This window comes from Polypterus senegalus, chromosome 12 (assembly GCF_016835505.1).
Source record: "Polypterus senegalus isolate Bchr_013 chromosome 12, ASM1683550v1, whole genome shotgun sequence".
NCBI lineage: Eukaryota > Metazoa > Chordata > Cladistia > Polypteriformes > Polypteridae > Polypterus > Polypterus senegalus.
In genome coordinates, this window is record NC_053165.1 from 12390220 (window position 1) to 12410574 (window position 20355).

At 33.8% G+C, this 20355-nt stretch overlaps 1 protein-coding gene across 1 annotated transcript in view; it reads left to right on the top strand.

Moving 5' to 3' along the window:
- Positions 1 to 20355, top strand: part of crbn (cereblon) — a 50647-nt gene that overhangs the window by 22290 nt on the left and 8002 nt on the right. The window contains exons 3-10 of the mRNA XM_039770757.1: positions 287 to 489; positions 2812 to 2961; positions 9020 to 9182; positions 14472 to 14534; positions 16325 to 16409; positions 17019 to 17134; positions 18303 to 18367; positions 20196 to 20327. Coding sequence (XP_039626691.1) covers positions 287 to 489; positions 2812 to 2961; positions 9020 to 9182; positions 14472 to 14534; positions 16325 to 16409; positions 17019 to 17134; positions 18303 to 18367; positions 20196 to 20327 — 977 coding nt within the window. The remainder of the gene's footprint in view (positions 1 to 286; positions 490 to 2811; positions 2962 to 9019; positions 9183 to 14471; positions 14535 to 16324; positions 16410 to 17018; positions 17135 to 18302; positions 18368 to 20195; positions 20328 to 20355) is intronic.

Consider the following 20355-nt stretch of genomic DNA (forward strand, 5'->3'; position numbering starts at 1 on the left):
ATGCAAGCTTGGCCGTTCCCGGTCTCCTGGGAATTACAGCAGTTTCCCGGGAATGAAAAATGTCAGGGAATCCCGGGCTCCCCGATTGATTCCCTAGCCACATATGCAGTTTAAGTTATGACATATGAGGTATCATAGCAGCTCTTTCCATGCAGTATGTTATCCTAATCTTCTGTGTCTTCAGACTTGACCGTAAACTTTCACAATACAATACAGTGCGTCTTGTTGTGGTTCCATATTAATGTAAAATGCTCTCCCTCTCTCTATTTTTCAAATTATTATCTAGTACCTGGGATCTGACATGGAAGAATTTCATGGCCGAACAGTGCATGATGACGACAGCTGCCAGTTGATCCCCGTGCTGCCTCACTCCTCTCTGATGCTGATTCCTGGGCAGACGCTCCCATTGCAGTTGTTTCGACCTCAGGAAGTCAGTATGATGAGAAATCTGATCCAGCATGACCGGACCTTTGCTGTTCTTGCTTACAGGTATGGGTGTTTTGTGCACTGCTGCTGCCTGTGTTCTGTTTTCTAAAGAGTTTTATGGATGACTGCTTAATTATGTTTAATACTATGTTATGGATTAGATAAAAGCTACTTGTATATGACAAATTATTTTATAATAATTTGTAAGAAAATGCTAGTGGTATGGTATCTACTCCATCATTTACTTTTTCTGTATGGAAACGCTAACCCTGTGTTGAGTTCTTGCTGAACAAAAATGGAATCTGGAAAGGATGAAACAGGATGAGAATTGAAGTGACGCTTCAAAGATGAAAGGATAATCCTTAAAATGGGCTACTGGTTACACACCTGAATAGTAGTATAGAATTGAGTTAATAAGTTGGTAAGGAAATAGAATCAAAGAAAATAAATAAAGAAAATAAATAAGGAAACATAAATGTGGAAATTTCTCTTATTCCTGCCTTCTGATCAGCAGCAGGAGCAGCTTAAGGTAAGCTTTGTCATTTTTAGGGTCACTGAAAACCGTGGTCATGTCACTGCCATCATGAAATTTGAAATGAAATTAAATATATGTTATTTTTCAAGCAAACGACAGTTTTGAAATGGTTTACCAGCTTCAATATTTGTTTTGACACAGAACATCCTTATTTGTTCTGGGGGTTGTCTTAATTTAATGATGTTACTATGGCCATAAGTAAAACAATAATTAAAAGCAAAACAGGAACTTTAATTGCAGCAGTACAAAGGATTAAATCATCATAATTACTCAAATAGTGCGACCCAGAGATCAACTACTGCATTGGACTTCCAGGTTTCATTACAAAGTAATCATAAACCCTTTAGATTTTAAATGTATTTTTGTTTCGTTCATAGAATCTATACTAAATACAGGATGTCCACAGAAGATTTCACTATAACTGATGCAGTTTCCCTCCAGACTTTTTCAATTTTTCATTGTGATAGTTACACTACAGCTCGATGTTTGGTTGTTAACCTGTTGGCTGGTAGTTTTCCAAGTGGCCAGTGGCAACACAGCAAAATTTAAACAAGCCAATTGTGGCTCAGAGAACTCTGTTTTCAAATCTAATGCACTCCAGCCTTGTGATTTATGTCTTTGGTAATCTTTCACATTGTCTTTACTGTTACCTGGATGTTTGAGATGCCAAAACGTTGAATGTATATCACATGTGTTGAAAACAGAGTAGGTTTTATGGCTTCTTAAATGAGAAGGAAATAGTGGAATTCCACTGGGAACACATTAATTATTAAGGCCTATTTATTTATTTATTTTTTGTCATGGCTTTAGGCTGCATTTCTTTTTTTTTTTTTAAATATCAACATTTCAAAAATAGCAATTATTGCTTAAATTCTGGAAAGTATATGACTAAAAACTCAATGAACACTCAGTATTTTATTACTTTCAAGTATATGATATCACTGAAGGTAATCCATTTCATGCAGCGCTAAGTCACGCTGCTTGCTATATAGTACGTATGATACTACTAATACTGATTCTCAGCACCACACTCTCACTTTCTTCTGACACCTCACTATCCTCATCTGAAAGTGCAGAATCCATACTATCAACAATATACAAAACATTTTCTGCAGAGGATTTCTTTTGAAAAGACTAATTTCTGGTATTTGATGCTTTTGAAAATAAATGGTATGCGATTCAACTTATGGTTGTTGCTGACATCTTTTGGACAGAACTAAATAATATGTTCTAGGCAACTATTCTCAATTATCAGCCACAAAAGCACTGCCTCTCTTCCTCTCTCCTGTTGAGTCTTTCCCCAAACTATCCTCGGTTCCAAGATCAAGGACTTCCTCACTACACTATGCTAGAACTCCCTTTATCAGTCCTAGACTTAAAGACCCAGGTTTTCCAGGTTGCTTATCTTTCCGTTGACCACCAGTAATGGCACTGTCATTCTTATCTAAGTCAGGGATTGTGTACTGCCTTCTTTTGCTTAGAAAGGAAAGTTATTTCCTCTTGTTATTGCTTGCCTAGTTCATGAACGAACTGCTTGCCCCCCAGCTTTCCCAGATTGTGTTTGCTGACCATGAGTTGTGGCCGTGGCTTGCAATTCCACTTTGGCAGGTGCAGGAATTTCTGCTTGCTAATGGGACAGGTCTACTTCTCTGCCATTTCTTTGTTTCTCTTTCTCTCTCTCTTTTTTCTCCCCATCCTTTGGTCAAAACACACCCATATATCTGGTTTTGGAAACACAAACTTGTATGTAGTAATGTTTATGATATATTAGTGAATAGTTTCTTATTACTGAAAAATGGACCAAGTTGTTCCCTTATTTATTCTATTCTGCTTCCTTTTTTCACTTACAGTGACATGAATGACATGCAGGCAGAATTTGGCACAACTGCAGAGATATACGCTTTTCGAGAAGAACAAGAATATGGCATTGAAACCGTTAAAGTAAAAGCAATTGGAAGACAACGATTTAAGGTCCACGAATTAAGATCTCAGAGTGATGGGTATGCAAAGTTATATTACAACACTGCCTAAATCTTTGTGTAAGATAAACTGCAGGACTGTATGTACACAATGGCTTGGCTTAATCTTGGGTCTCTGTGTTCTTGTTCTTTGTGGTAGATATAGTTGGCTGTTTACATATAACACATGATGGGCTTTAGAGGTTAGGTGGCTGGTAAATTGTCAGTGAACACTTTTGTGAGGGTCTCGGGGTTTTTCGGGAGATGGTAATTATGAAATCCAGCACTTTCACCTTAATTTGAATCCTGTTGTGGTGCCTCATGTGTGAAATTTTCACATTCTCCATATATTCATTGGGATTCCCTTAGGTTGTTTACTATATTTATATGTATATGTATATATGTGTATATGTATATATACTGTATATGTGTATATATATATATATATATATATTTATGTATGTATGTATGTATATGTGTGTGTGTGTGTGTATATATATATATATATATATGTGTATGTGTGTGTGTGTGTGTGTATATATCATCATAGAGCCCATAAGTCCCCCCACAGCGACTCCTGGTGGTCCCCAAGGTTTGTATATATATATATATATATATATATATATATATATATATATATATATATATATATATATATATATATATATATATATATATATATATATATATATATATATATATATGTATATATATATGTATATATATATATATATATGTATATATGTATATATATATATATATATGTATATATATATATATATATATATATATATATATATATATATATATATATATATATATATATATATATGTATATATATATGTATATATGTATATATATATATGTATATATATATATATATATATGTATATATGTATATATATGTATATATATGTATATATATATATATATATATATATATATATATATATGTATATGTATATATATATATATATATATATATATGTATATATATATATATGTATATGTATATATGTATATATGTATATATGTATATATATATATATGTATATATGTATATATATATATATGTATATATGTATATATATATATGTATATATATATGTATATATATATATGTATATATATATGTATATATATATATATATATGTATATATATATATGTATATATGTGTATATATATATATATATGTATATATGTATATATATATATATATATATATATATATATATATATATATATATATATATATATATATATATATATATATATATATATGTGTATATATTTATATATATATATGTGTGTATATATGTATATATATATATATATGTATATAATTTTCAGAATAATGAATACTTTTTTTGGATCAGATGTTCATAGAACATCACGTTTAACGAATCTCATTTTAACAAAATGAAGATCTCAGTATAACAAACTTTTTTCAACCAAAAAATGGTCACTGAAGATAATAATGTGATGCAAAAAATACTTAAGGCCACTCTTACACTTCTGGCGCAGAGTCTCGGTATCACTGTCAACAGGTTATCTCAAAGAGAGAGACGGTTTTTTGTAAAATTTCCGGTCTCGGGTTGGCTCAGCAAGAGTGTAGGTGCAACGTCGTACACATAGCCGAATTCTGAGTCTGTGCTCTACCCAGAGCGTCCGCTTGGGTAGTTGTGTTGTGTGTGGATGACATACTGTTTAAGTTTCACAGCACTTTTCAAAGTTTTCTTTAAGATGAAGAAAAAAAGTGAGAAACGGCATCTGTTTACATTGAAAAATTAACAATTCTGGAAAAAGTTGATTCCGGAATGAAGAAAAATGATGTGGTGAAAGCATTTTGAAATCACACCTTCATCTTCATCTAACATCTCGTTTTCTTTCTGTATTCATGCCTGTGTTTCTATTTTTAAAAAATTACATCCAACGTCTCATTTTCATTCTGTGTTCATACCTGTAGTTCTATAAAAAAAAAAAAACAACTTAGGTCTAACGTCTTATTTTCAAATAAAGTATTTTTTTGCAGTTTAAGAGGCACTGTTTTTTTTATAGTACTAGGGGTTCTGCCCCTGCTCGCTTCGCTCACCCACCCCCGAGTTTGGTTTACCGGATGTACAATTTAAAGAGATTGTTATTTTAATGGGAATTGTTACATATGCATTATTTTCACTTTTACTTTAAAACTTTAGTAAAAACAATATTTGGAATTAACTTTTCTTCAAGATCGCATTGAATTCTGTGTTTGGACTTGCATCGTGACAACGCAATGTATAACTGCTTTTGAGTAAATATCGTTTCTTTTTCTCTGATAAGTAAAACAACTTTCTCGATTGTTTGTCCATGCTCTTTTTTTTCCCCTTTGCCGTTGATGTGTCATCTAGAACGTATAAAATTATTGTCCTGATAAAATTTATTAAGAGCTGAGCGCGCAAAAGTATGTCTGACAAAAGCATTCATACAACTGAGGTTAAGATGACTGTGGTCTTGTTTGAAAATAGTTGTAAGTAGGGCGTGACTTGAAAGAATCTCATGTTTAAGGTCTCTGTCTCACGGGACTAAATACCACGCCAGCGTTTTTGGAATCTTTTAATTCTCACTGGCAACACAAATTAGACGATCTACAAGTCTCTGATTTAAAGTTTAAATCTGAATAATACAGTATATTCAATCTCTTTTCGCTGTTCGATTGTTTCACCGAGTAATAATTTCCTTTTGTTTGCACTAATGCGATCTTTACTCTTCTTTTTTTGAGACTTTCGAATTTTCGTACTTCTATTATCTCTAATCTGTTCAACATGTGTATCAAGCCAACATTTTTGGAATCTTTTCATTCTCGCGGATACGCTTCTTCATTGGGAAGAAACACTACTTTTTTTTCCCTGATGGCAACACAAATTAGATAATCTACAAGTCTTTGACTTAAAGTTTAAATCCGAACAATATATTGGATCTCTTTTTGCTAGTCCCGTGACCCTGTTCGGATTCAGCGGGTTAGACAATGGATGGATGGATTTTTGCTAGTAATAATTTCTGTTTGCTTGCGTTAATGCGATTTTGCCTATCCTTTTTTTGAGTCTTTTGATTTTTTCGTACTTCCATTACCTGTAACCTGCTCTGAATGTGTACCTCACCAATATTTTTTAATTTTTTACTATGTTCTACTTTGTCATCTATTCTTTGTCCTTTATTTCCAGCCCCGGACATAGTTAAATCTCTTTCTCGCGGGACGTTTAAGTGTCTTTCTGAGAAAATCACGTCTCATCTCCTTACTTCCAAGATTTTTGTTTATAACAGAGAGATTGTCAAGCTTGAGTCACAGAGTTGCATGAGAGACGGGAAGAGGAGTCCAGGTTTTCAAGGAAAATATACTTTATTACTGTATAGAGAAGGCAGGTACAGTATCAAGACTTCATTCAGAATAGGAGCTGTTAGGAGCCGCAGCACGGGCGACTGTCCTGCTTTAGCTTCCATCTTCGATTAGAAGAACACGAGCGGCTCGACATCACTGAGGCAGTCTGGAGAAGAGAGATCAGGAGAGTGTGAGGTAGTGCAGTTCAAAGCCCAGTGTTAAATTTTAAACATTGTGTGACAAGCACGGTACATAGTATCCCTGATCCCGCAGAGGACAATCTGCTGCTTTGCCCTTGGTGTACTGTTTACCAAATGCAGCAGAGCAGCTACAGAGCTGTCTTTGCGCCGCTGCCGTTCAACATGACAAATCGCCGATGGCCACAGTCTCAGTATTATACATATTTTCCCCATGTTCTTTATAATGAAATTTCCGTTATAACGAAATATTTTTAAAGTCCAGTGAGTTTCGTTATAACGGGATTCCACCTGTATATTGTTTTAACTTAAAAACATAATTTCAGCAATCATTCATTAATCACTGTAGTTGCAGCTTACATTTTTGACATTTTAATAGATCCTTCTTCCTTTGAAGAGTTTACAGAAATTTAAAGAAACAAATGAAAAGTTAAACTACAAAGTGTTATTTGTAAAGATGTGTTTTTTGAAGGTTTTTCATTGAAAAGATCAAATTTGGTCATTGAAGTATTTGAAAGTATTAGAACACAATCATGAAATTTGCTTTGCTAACTTTCAGGATAGTTTAAATATCACTTGTGTTTCTTCAATAGCCACTTGTAATACCAACTTGGTGAGCTGCTGAACATCTGGTGTGAATGTGTAGACCGCTGATCCTTTCTTGTACGTCGAAGGAAGTGCACTTTTAAAACTACATTTGGAAGCCTCTTTGAATTCCAAAGGCATCTGGTTTTGTTTCTCTAGAGCTTTTCTACGAATACATGCATGTGTATCACAGTTCCGGTCATTGAGTAATTACTTTTGAAGCTGAAGTCATCTGTACTTGAAGTAGCTTTGCCTTATATTTTGGGGCTGCAGCAGATAAGGGTATTCTTGTTGTTTTATGCTGAAGGATTGTATAATTAGGCTATTTAGTATGTCATGTATGTACAGATTTACTTCTTTTTTCCTCAACTCAGTGATTAACTTATGATACTCCTGTTTACAATTTTTTTATATTGCAACAAAAAGGTATATATCTGCGCTACCCCAAGTTGGATAACTGTGCACTATGAGCCTAAACTAAACACATTCTTCCTCTTAAAATACACAACACTAGTAAGGAATGATAAAATACAGTAAACAAAGTATAAAGAAACACATTTCAGTATAACATACCAAGCTTGCTTAAATGTAGAGCTCTTCTCCCTTCTGTTCCAAGTGGACTGTGATGTTAAAAAAAAAAAAAAACACTCATGCCTCTACCATGGGTGCCAATTTGTCATTAACATATACTAAACCACCATATTTATTTCCATAGGACATTTTCATACAAATGACGTAGCTCAAAGTGCTTTACATGATGAAGAAAGTGAAAAAAGACAAAATAAATAATAAAAATTAGGGAGCACTAGTTAACATAAAATAAAAGTACGGTACGATGGCCAGGGAGGGCAGAAAAAAACAAAAAAATCTCCAGACGGTTGGAGAAAAAAAATAAAATCTGCAGGGATTCCGATGTCACGAGCCCCCTCTAGGTATTCTGCCTAACATAAATGACCTCATAATCAGACCTCATTGTATTCAAGATTCTCATGGAAGAACTTGATTATGACGGTCATGTGGACTTCTGGCCTTTAATCCATCAATGTAGGGACATCACGGTGCTTTGATCAGGTGGTGGTGGCGCAGATCACCACCACAGAAAACTGGAAAAAGAACAGAAGTGAATGATAATGATAATTAAACGCATATACAGCATATCAGGATTAAACTAAAATGAAGCTATGAGAAAGCCATGTTAAAGTAATGAGTTTTTAGCAGTTTTTTTGAAGTGCTCCACCGTATTAGCCTGGCGAATTCCTATTGGCAAGCTATTCCAGATTTTAGGTGCATAACAGCAGAAAGCCGTTATACATGGAGTTCAACAAAAATAATAATTCAACACTTACTGCTTGAGTTTAGGATTTTATCATTGGCTTCGATAGATTCAGCAACAGAGGTCTGCAGTAATACTGTTATTCAAAAAAATGAAGCATTAAATTCTCAGATGTGTATCAGGAGCCTGGAGTTTCATATATGACAGAACATAAGTTTTGAATACTTATTGAGAGATATCAGATTTTACATGGAGTAACAGAATTATAGATGCTTATAGTGGGTACTTAGGATTCTACTGTATTTGTGAGGATTCCAGGTCAACTTCGTATTGAAGTAATGCTACCAGTAGCTTATATTTCACTAAAGATTCAATTCAAACTACAGGGCTTTAGTAGACCCTAATTATGTACACTGGGGTTTCCGCCAGATCTATAGTACTTCCCAATAAATTCCATAAGGTGCATATTCTGCAGGCTGTGAGTTGAGTTGAGTTGTGCTGGGCTACAGTCTTCTTGGACTGAAATGTTTTCTTTTGTTCTTTGTAGCTTTAAAGGTCTTGTTCATTCAAGTGCTAAATATCTAAACAGACATTTTAACTGTGTATATATGATTTGCTTCTTAATAATCTTAATATAGTATTCCGTTTTTTGATTGACTAATAAAGTGTAATTGGTTTACTTTTCAGAATTAGACTGGCCAAGGTGCAGATTCTTCCCGAAAGAATCCTTCCTTCATCACTGTACTTCGTCCATCCCAGATCGATATATGGACTCCAGCTAAATACGGCCACTCAACCTCCGGCAAAGCAGCATCGACAAGTGCAGCACTGGTGGCAGAAGTACCAGAAGGTAATTTTAGATTTAATACAAATCATTTGAGTTTCACTTATTGAATCAGATGACAGCCCTAGCAAATTTATTTAGACAGGTACTCGGACCTTTTCAAATTTTTCTGGAGAATATAAGACAGTTACTCAACTTTTTCACCATCTATGTTTTTATTACAAACTCACATGCACCAACAAGAAAATGTTTATTGCCAAATATCTCAAAGTCAAATCTGTACTGTGTTGCTTGCAAAATTCATCATGCGTTAATATTTGGTTGAGTCGTTTTTTGTTTATTTTTTTACCACAATAATGCTACCAGTTTTTCACATTGGCTTGAAATGAAAATAAATTTTTTGAGCAATCAATTATGGTGTGAAAAATCAAAAAAACTAATACAAAGGTACAGATATGGTTGATCCTCACAAATTAGATAATGATATAGACTATATAAAAAGTTAAATATTCCTCATTGCACTGTTAGGACAGAGAGGTTCAGAAACACTACATTTAGTGATTTATTTATCAAAGGGGTATAAATATATCTTGCCCCTTACACGTTAAGGAAGTTGGTTTTTGCAGGGGTAAAAAATATCCAATGGCTATGACTGAAGGAGTGCTGTGCCTTGTTGCATATTGAAGTCACCCAGTCTCCAGAAATGAAATGCTACATCTGTTCCAATAGTACATTTTGAAAGGATGCCAGAGGAAACAAGAAACAAACTGAAGTGTCTGGTGTTTGCCAGGAGCTGTAGTGATATTGATTAGGACTGACTGCTGTAGACATCTGAGTCAAAAATTTAACATTATCAGTATGTTTGGTGTGCATACAAAGAAAATACTATTTTTGCAACTGTAAAAAATAATGTAACATTATTGAGGTTGCTGGGTTGTCTTGCTCAGTTTACTATGGGACCTTTGTTAAAAAAAATATTGGCAATATATTTATCTGAATATTTTGGCAAAAAAAAGCCTGCTTGCCTTCACCAAGAAGCTGTGTTTTCAATACCTGGTGGATCTGCTTCTTCACAAATAGCCCCTTAAAACACACTAAAAAGTGGTTGACTGAAAAAAAGCAGCAATGTACAGTTTCCTTCTCTAGGCTGAACTAAAAAACTGGAAGTAAGTGAATAGGACCTTCCATAAGCAAAGAACTTAGACATCAAGGATCTGAAAATTTTCAGTATGGCACATTAAAGATTTCTTCAGATGTTCTCCACACTTGTTAAGCATACATCTATTATCTAGTCTGCTTATCTCTGAAACTGGGTGTAAAGCAGGGTAGTGAAAATACACACAGACACAGAGTAGATACACTCGTATTCATTTACAAAGTTTTGAGGTTCTCTGTAGTTTAACATCTGCATCTTTAGAATATGGATGGAAAATTGGAGTACTGGGGTTGAACCTACAAGGACACTGGAGAAACTACAAATTCCACACAGGCATTAAACAGACCAAAAATCAACCTTGAGACTATAGAGCTATGAAGTAGAAGTGCTAACAACTGTGACATTATTTATTAAGTATTGTAATAAAAATCTATGTGCTTTTATCCTCTCCAAACAAGTTTGACTCCCATGACTTTGCAAATAATATAATATTAACCATTTCTTTGAAAATAATTCTGTTAGGATGAAGGCTTTTAGTGGGGCATGATAAGTAGTTCATTTTCTGTGTTTATTTCGTATATCATTTTCCATTATCTTAATTAAAGATACCAATAATTGTGGAGCCAACTATTTAACGAAGGAAGAACAGATTGTCTACATTTTCTGGAAAATTACCTTCTGCATTTTAGTGGGGCTGTCTCTTAGCAATAAACTCAGAAATGTTGTTGATGAAATATTTAATATATCAGAGTCTTCAGACAACCTTTTGACTCCTCTAAACTAATAAAGCAAAATTAATCATAACACAGATTTTCCCAAGTAAATATGAATTGCTATTTCACTTCTGTAGTAATAAACAATACAGCCATTGTGACAGTTTGTTTTTGCAGAACTCAAACATTATTAGGGCAAAGGTTTTATAGTATATACACAAACATTATACTGTTATTAATTTTTGTCTCTTACTTTGCTTTGCCATGCACTTGTTAATTTTACTGTGTTATACTACATGAACAGCTTAAAGAAATACTTCAGATTTTTTTTTTGTTACCGTGTATGTTGCTTACCGCATGCAGTGATGGCTAAGAAAAATGTTTTATCTCAATAACAAATTTTCTGATATAACAGGCGTCTGTGGTGACCAGTGCTCGACAACTGCAAACAATTTTAAAGACACCTTCATTTCACATATTACTCATGTCACAATGTCCATATTCCAAGTCATCTAGTGGTTTGCTCACAATATCCCAAAAACATACGTTTTTACTAAAATATTGATAAATAAACCACCTCCAGAAAATGCTCTTGTGAATGAAAAGGGAACTTGCTCAGATGTGAGCAACATTTTGAATTGTAGGCCTCTACTCCCCCATCACAGTATATTCAACAACAGAAGAACCTTGTTTAGTGGCAGACTGTAAAACTGCACAGGCAAATTGACCTCCTGCTTGTTACAGCATTTTGGATGTGCACAAACTTGAGGCATATTCTTTTTGTGATAATGTCTTTAACTTCGTATCTTTAGTTTTACAAGTCTCTCAGTGCACACTTTTTATTGATGTCACATTAAGCACAATGTTAAGCATTCAATAAGCTTTTACTGGGCTGGACTTCTAACCAATGAATAAGGTGGGGTGTTGCATATTCAATTAATAGTCTTGGGGCTCCGAGTGTATTCCATTTTCATTCACAAGAGTGTTTTTGGGAAGTTTCTTATTTAACAGCATCTTAGTAAAAAAATACATGTGTTCGAGACGCCGTGACCTTATGACTGGATGGCTTAACATATGTGTTATGAATCACAAGTAATTTGAGATTTTTTTCATGGACTTTTGATATTGTTTGCTATTGTCCAGTGTTGGTCACTATAAAACACTGTTATATCAGAAACTTTGTTATCTTCATTCTGCATAAAAACATGAGATTGAAATTTTTATCAGCATGGGGTAAGTTACATATAAGAAAATATTTTTGGGTGGCATATTCCTTTAATAGTCATTGCCCTTAAATTAGTTGATTTATTCCAACTTCATGTGCCAACATAACATTGTACTAGTGTAGGAATATGACAAACTGATACTGAAATATTCTGGTTATGCACCTAAAAATTCATCAAACAAAGCTGTATTACTACTGACCTTTAGTGCAGAAAGAGAATTAACTTCTGTAGCTCAGTTCAAAGTTTTTCAAACGTTGCCTCCCTACAGGGTTTTTTTTTATGTGCAACAGTGTCTGATTTAGGTACTGCATATTGGTTATTGTCAGTCAGTCATTCTCCAACCCGCTATATCCTAACAAAGGGTCACCAGAGTCCGCTGGAGCCAATCCCAGCCAACACAGGGCACCAGACAGGAACCCACCGCAGGACACACACCAGGGACAATTTAGGATCGCCAGTGCACCTAACCTGCATGTCTTTGGACTGTGGGAGGAAACCGGAGCACCAGGAAGAAACCCACTCAGACATGGGGAGAACATGCAACCAAGGTCTCCTTACTCAGAGGCAGCAGTGCTACCACTGCGCCACCATGCCGCCCATCAGTTATTGTATTCTTTTAAATTGTTACTTTTCAAATAAGCTGTAAATTACTACTAAATAGTTGTTATTCAGTGCTTCAGAAAGGTAGCTTACAATCAAATATTATTTTTCTCAAATTATTCCTAAAAAATGAAATGTTGCATAATCCTGGATAACAGTAGTGCCATTGAGTTCAGGTTTTTACCCTTTTTGCGAGTAAGCTATACAGCAGTGAAAAAATAGGCTGTTGTTACTTGTTTTAACTACCTGATATCATTGAGAATATGTACTCTGCCTCAATATATATGAATGGAAAAAATGATTTAATGTGTTATTTTATACAGAGTCTGTCATTGCCTCCTCTCAGTAATCATGGTAGTGGGCATTTAATAACTGCCATTGTGTGAAAAAAAGGCGAGGAAAAGCATAGCCTTTATTTTCCCATTTCATATTTACTTTTCAGTCCTTCATATAATACATTGTTTAAAAAAAGAAATCATTTTTGTTCATTTGACAGCTTCATTTTTCTTAGAACTTAAATATGTAATTGTCCAAAGTCTCCTGTTATTTCTAAACCATTTAAGAGTCAGAATCAGTGACTTTTAACAGTGTTTCATTAGCAGTCTGGATGCAGATACTGCCCTGTGTATGCCTAAGTCTACAGGGTTGTTTCATGTTTGAATGGACCCCATGCAGCCCCTCGCTATTTGAGACAGAGGTAAGGATACCTTGGTTATATGGTGGCTGCTGCTTAGAAAGAAGACTCCAACCAGTAACCTAAGTTTAGATTGGAAAAAAGGAATGTGAAGTCAGTCTTGGGCTGAACAAACAATACGAGAAAGTTTCTTAAGCCAAAAGAATTTCTGCATGAAGGACTCCTAAATTGTACTCTAATCTGTATTTAAGTTATAATAACAGATAAAGACAGTAAAATTAATGGCATATTGTATTCTACACACCCAACACAGTCCATTTTCATTTGTGTTAATTAAATATTCAAAGTCAAAGATGGAAAACATATGTAAGAAAGAGAAAAAGTGGAGTCAGGTGCGCCAGTCAATACAATTAACATGCAGATGTGGATTTGAAGTGCCCGGGAGCCACAGCATGTTTTGTTTTTTGTTCCTACTTTTGTAATTTTCCTATTTTTTTCCTAACATGAATGGGTCAATTAAATAGTTTTTTATGTGTTTCTTTTTGTCACAGAATAAGTAGTAGTCTGCAGTGCAGTCACTAACCCTTCCCTTGGTCCTCTTTTGTGCTTGTAAAATCAAAACTCATTAAAGATGTGTTTTAAATGGCATGTGATGACAAGTTGGTACGGGTGTTCTTGTAATAAGGCCTTATGTATGTTTTTAAACCAGTTATTAATTATGCTCCAGTGTGGTTCATTATAGTCCCCCATTGTACTCTAGTTTTGCTCATTATACCCACCCAATAGTTTGTATTTTGTTTTCTTGCTAAAAGTGTCAGGGTTTTGGACTTTGAAAACTGAGAAGGAAAAAATAAAACTTAAAAAATGTTACCTCATTTCAGGGTTTATGCAAGTATTCTGTTTCATTATGCCACCAGATACTATGTATATTGTTGGTTCATTTTCACTTTTATTGAAATAAATTATTACAAGTTTGAGTCCCAGAATTGGCATTTATCTCATTTCATGTTTGTGTTTCTTTTTCAGAGGAAGTTTCACAGTGCAAGTTTTACATCATGGCCTGCTTGGGTCTATGCTCTGTATGACTCTGTAAGTTAATAGTTTTGATTAAAAGGTTAATAACTTGAACTATGTTACTATTAGCATTTGACGGGAAGTTCTTTCACCACATCTAAGGTCATAGGCTTTCATCGGAAAAGAGTAGCTTTTAGGTTAGTAAAGAACAGCTGCCCCAAGTGAAGGAGTTGAAGAACCTCAGAGTTTGATTTGTGTGTAAGGATGGAAGTGATTGTAAAATTGACCAACAGGCCAGCCCAGCAACATCGTTTTTGAAAGTGATACAATGACTCTATGTTTCTATTTTATCTTAAGATATGTAAAATAGAGACAAAGACAGAAAATGATATATTGTACAGAAAACAACAAAACTTTAACGGCAATTCCGTAGAGTAGTCACTATAGGCTGAATCTCCAACAAAAGCAAAGACTGAAAACAAAGGTTATGCGGGCGGTTAAATAGTCCCAACAGAAGGAAGAGGTGGGATAATGAGGTAATTGCCGGAAATGAGGTGAGGAACCAGAAGAGAAAGATTTGGTCTGGCTATTCTCTTCAGAGGATCTGAAAAAGGAGGAAGTGTTAGCCCACTCATTTAGCCCCTGTCCCGGTGATTTAATCTTATTTAGACCCCTGAGCTGCCACTGAAAAGCACCTATGTAACAGATACTAATAAGTTATTTTACACAAAACCCATTTGAACAATGTTCATCATCCTTCTTAATATATTTCTAAACTCATAAAGTAATGTAAAATGCACAGCTATGAATGTCAATATCTCATTCAGTCATTTGAGAAATATGAAGAGAAAGAGCTCAGTTTTTAGTTTTTATGCCTCTAATTTCTGAAGTACACTACTGAATCTTCCTCCACCCACCTTCAATTCAAAACCCCTCCAGTTTTTAATTTTTTAAACATAAAGTATGCCGGTATATGTTAAATGTTAAGTTAATTTAACAAAGGTCTTTTCCCCTCTGTAGCTTTCCAAGTACCCTACTGGCTGCTGACTTTCATATACTTTAACAATTAGAGAGAGAGAAACTGGCATAAATAGTTGCACTTGTAATAAATTCATTAGCTTACATTTTCTAGCAATTTGAAGATGTGTAATTCATAGCACTTTAGCATGTATCTCTTTTACTGTGCAGTTATATATAAGTGTTTGTATTTAAACAGATACATGAATGAATCATTACACATATAAAAAGTCAATTAAGCAAGGCCCTTAAACTGAAAATTGCTCCAGGGGTCCTGTACAATGGCTGACCCTGCGCTCTGACCACCAGAGGTCATGTGAATATTCCCCCTCGGGGATTATTAAAGTATATTACATCAAAGCAAATCAAATATGAATATATTGTACCATTAATTGAAATGATGTGTGTCCGTGAGTGTATGTGTATATATATATATATATATATATATATATATATATATATATATATATATAATGTTTTGCACATATGTGTTTCTTTATATTTTTCTTTAGTTTTTTAATTATCTGAATGAGGGTGGAGGTTTTAGTGTGTCTTATGATTATATATAATATTTTAATTGTTTCAGATATGTGATCGTTTACTGTTCTGATTGAACAGACTGTTTTAAATCTTGTAGTTTTGTTTTACTGAAACTTACGTTTGAATAGGATATTTAAGCTTTTCTGTAATACTTTTACTTAGAACAAATAAATATTAATATTATTAAAAAATAGTAAAGTTTTAAATATAGCATCAGTTGGTGCAAAGATTCTTATGGTATTAATTCTCTACCTGTGTAGTATTTCAATGAATGTTAATGATTTTTCTTTTGTCTGCCTAATCTTGAGGAAATATTAATGGACAGAGTAAAGAGACAGTTGCACGAATGGGATGAAAATCTAAAAGATGATTCTCTCCCCTCAAATGCAGTAGGTAAGCTTATTAAGTTAGATTTAGTTCATTCTCATGGCTTTGTCTGTAAGAGATCATACTGTATATATAGGAAATCATTAATGTTAATATGAAAAAGAGAAAAAAAAATACTATTGTTGTTCTTGTGATTCTTCTATATGAAACCAAAAAGCTTGAATTATGCACATTTAAATATCCTCATTGAGCATGTTTATTAAATTTTTTTTGTATGTATGTATAACCAGTTTCAGATAACAACATAATAAAATGAGAATTAGACGCAAGAGTGTACATTTGCTCTTAGCAGAATATCATAGTGAGTTAGTGCAGAAATGGCTTGTCTTTGACTGTCATTTTATTTTAGTGATGTTTGCTACTCTTGTTGAAAGAAAGAATAAAATTATGCAATTGTTAATTTATTTTACAAACACAAGAAAATTATTTTCACATAGTATGTGAACCTATCCTTATGTAAACATTCTTGACAATTTCAATGTAATCTTTTTAGTTAGCCAATAAAAGGTGTCATTTTGCTTGGCTTTTCTCTAACAGTTAAGGAAAGGTGTGCTTTAGAGTGATTTGCGTTTCCTCAAAGTATTTTAATTGTCAGATTACTTCTCTCCTGTGTAGACTTTTCGTACAGAGTTGCGGCATGTCTGCCAATTGATGATGCATTAAGAATACAGCTTTTGAAAATAGGCAGTGCTATCCAGAGATTGCGTTGTGAGCTGGACATAATGGATCGAGTAAGTATAGTTTTTGCATTTTTTAATTAAACAGAGAAAGTGCACTTGATTAGTTAGAAGCAAGAAATGATCATGCACTCTGAAGTCTATTTTTGAAAGCAATAATTTTATCCTTGTCATTTGGTTAAGACCACAATACATATAAACTATATTTTTTAAATTAGTGATTTCACATACATAATGATTTAAATGTTGATTTTTTTTCTTCCTTGTGGGACAGCATATATATATATATATATATATATATATATATATATATATATATATATATATATATATATATATATATATATATATATATATATATATCATACCTATCATAAAGATATGAATTACTTAATGGCAAGTCTAAACATTTTCAGCATGTTATCACACCATCTGAAAATTGTATGTTTTCTATTGCAATGCATCTAATTTTTGGGCCTCTTATATTTCAGTGCTGGCTGTTTTGTGTCATTAGGTAGAGGATCTTGTTTCTTGTCAGATGCTGGTCACATTGACCAGTTTTTCTAATTAGTGAAGTAGAATAATTTTTCTAAATATTTGTATCTGAGCACTACTTTATTCAAAGCTTGCAAAAGATAATTAAGACAGTGTATTTGTTTCAGAGTAATAATATTATAAAACTTATATTGTTTGCAGATAGGATCATTTTCTTTATTTAATATTTTTTTTTGCCTTTAAAGTGTCTTTTAATTTTGACTGCTTTGAAAGGGTCTTCAAAAATCAGCCATTGATTTGGTTGAATAGGAGTGTGCAACAAATAATTAAACACTGTCAAACCATTTACTTTGTTAGGATTGCAGTAATAAATAGCAATTAATCATTTTGGCCTAATACCAATTATCATTATGTTCAGTTATTGTAAGCGGATGTAGGATGGTATTCACTCACAGCTGCTTACTATTCAGTTCTAATGTGCTGGATATTTATTATACATTTAATGACTATTGATTAGATGAAGATTTGTGTGTTGACTGTGGTGGAGGAAAAAAAAGTATTCACCGAGTGTTTGCTTACTGTATAACTCTAATATGCTGAGTATTTATTATACATGTAATTACTATTGATTAAATGATGTTTTATGTGTTGTTCTGACAGATCAATATAGAAGAACAGTGTTCTGAAGTCTTCCTGTTCATTTGTCTTGTTTTTTTTAAACCTACAGTGTACTTCGCTTTGCTGTAAGCAATGCCAAGACACAGAAATAACATCAAAAAATGAAATCTTCAGGTTAGACCCTTCTTTTCACATTTAGTTTTATTACTATAGACTTGGATTAATTTGCAGCTCACTAGAAAAGAACCAGTCTTGTTATGAGTTTATCTACTTTTGTTAATAATGATTTTTGTAATGTATTTAAATTCAAAGTCAAATAGAAATTTCTGTGAGCCACATGCTTGTCTAAACTTAATTCTTCTTACTAAATCATGTGTACAGGCTGAGATGGAGGCAGATAATGCCAGGGTTGGCTGTACAGGTGACTCTGTAAAGTATGGCATAGGTTCATAAAGTAGATGAATAAATAGATAAAGAATGCTGTTTTATTTCCTAACAAATGAGGTTTTATCGAGAATACTACATGGGAACATGTTATCATCACAGCTTCAAATTCTGATACAAGCAGCCTCACAAAATAGTTTTTTCCGTTTAACCTCATGATTTGTTGCTTTTTTGTATTATTTAAATGTGTATTTGGAAAGATGTCAAATTATAGTTAAAAGTTAAACTGATACCAATTTCCAAAGCAAAATGGACAAGCAGTGGTTTCTTTTATCATTTTATTTTTGTGGGATTCCATGCAATACTGGCTAGGGAATGGCTACACACTAGCTGTTTTCTACAAGTCACTCTTTGCTGTTTGGCCTCAACCATCTATTAAGTTGGTCCCTGCATTATGTCATTGTCTGCCCATCAGGTGAGATTGAGAGTTAATGGTCTTTTACAATATAATACGATAGACACAGAGTTTTTACAGAGAAAATATTTCATTTCCAAACATGCTCAATGTGCTTCCTCTAGGCCCTGTCTTTGCTGCCTCTTCTTCCATGTCCTCCTGTAAAATCAGTATCATGATGGTAGTTTCAGCTCAAGATTGTTGCCTCTGGGGTTGACAATACAGAATGGTTCTGCTGTATTATGCTTGAAGTGGGTGACAGTGAACTTGCCAGTTGCTAAATGTATGCCCCCTGCATCACATACAAATACTTTCTTTTCAGACATTGGTTTTGAACTTATTGCTAGGATTGATGTGAATTCCTTTAATGACATGCTTTTCAATAAAACAACACCCAGATCAGTCACTCTATTGCTTCCAGCCTCCTCCTCCTCTCTGGCCAAGTTTGTTTCTGATCTAAATGTTATTGATACTTTTCGACTCCTAAATCCATCTATAAAAGAATTTTCTTTATTTTCTGCACTCCGTAATTCTGCTTTTAGAATTGATTGGATTTTTATTCCCAAATCACTCTGCTCTGTTTTAATGTGTTCTTCCTGTCTTATTTGTCTGATCATAGATTTTCCATGTTAAACCTACACTTGCTTGATGGTAATTTAATACCCCTCTGTTACAATATATAATGTGTAGTATTCATTGAACATTTTTCTGCAAAACTGAATGAATTTATCAAGGTGAATGTGTAACCCCGCTTTTGTAAAAGGAAGGCTTTTGATGGTTTTATAAGGGATTTTTCTATTCCTTTTACCAGTGAGTGTGCTTGTAGGGTTGGTCAAGCAGTATCTGACGTTTTGTATCATTTGGACGAGCTTGAAAGAGCCTGCCCTCCCATGTCTGATCTCCAGTTTCACAATTGTGCCAAATATAGTTACCATGAACAAGAACATATAAAATCCAGAACCATCATGTCAGAGTATATATTTTTAGTGAAGACCTTAGTTAAATAAACTTCTATTGGAATAGTTACTTTAAATTGAGGTATAAGAAGAATACTTGAGCATTTCAAAACTCCTAGAATACAAAAAGGTGATTTTTCAGACTGTAGTAATACTCGTCTAATCAAAATAATTTCAATGCAAAAGATTCCTTTGTATTTCTTCACAGTTTGTCTCTCTGTGGACCCATGGCTGCATATGTCAATCCACATGGTTATGTGCACGAGACACTGACAGTGTACAAGACTTGCAATCTCAACCTGATTGGCCGCCCTTCTACACAACACAGCTGGTTTCCTGGGTAAGTGAACTTTTTTGCTCTGTATTTC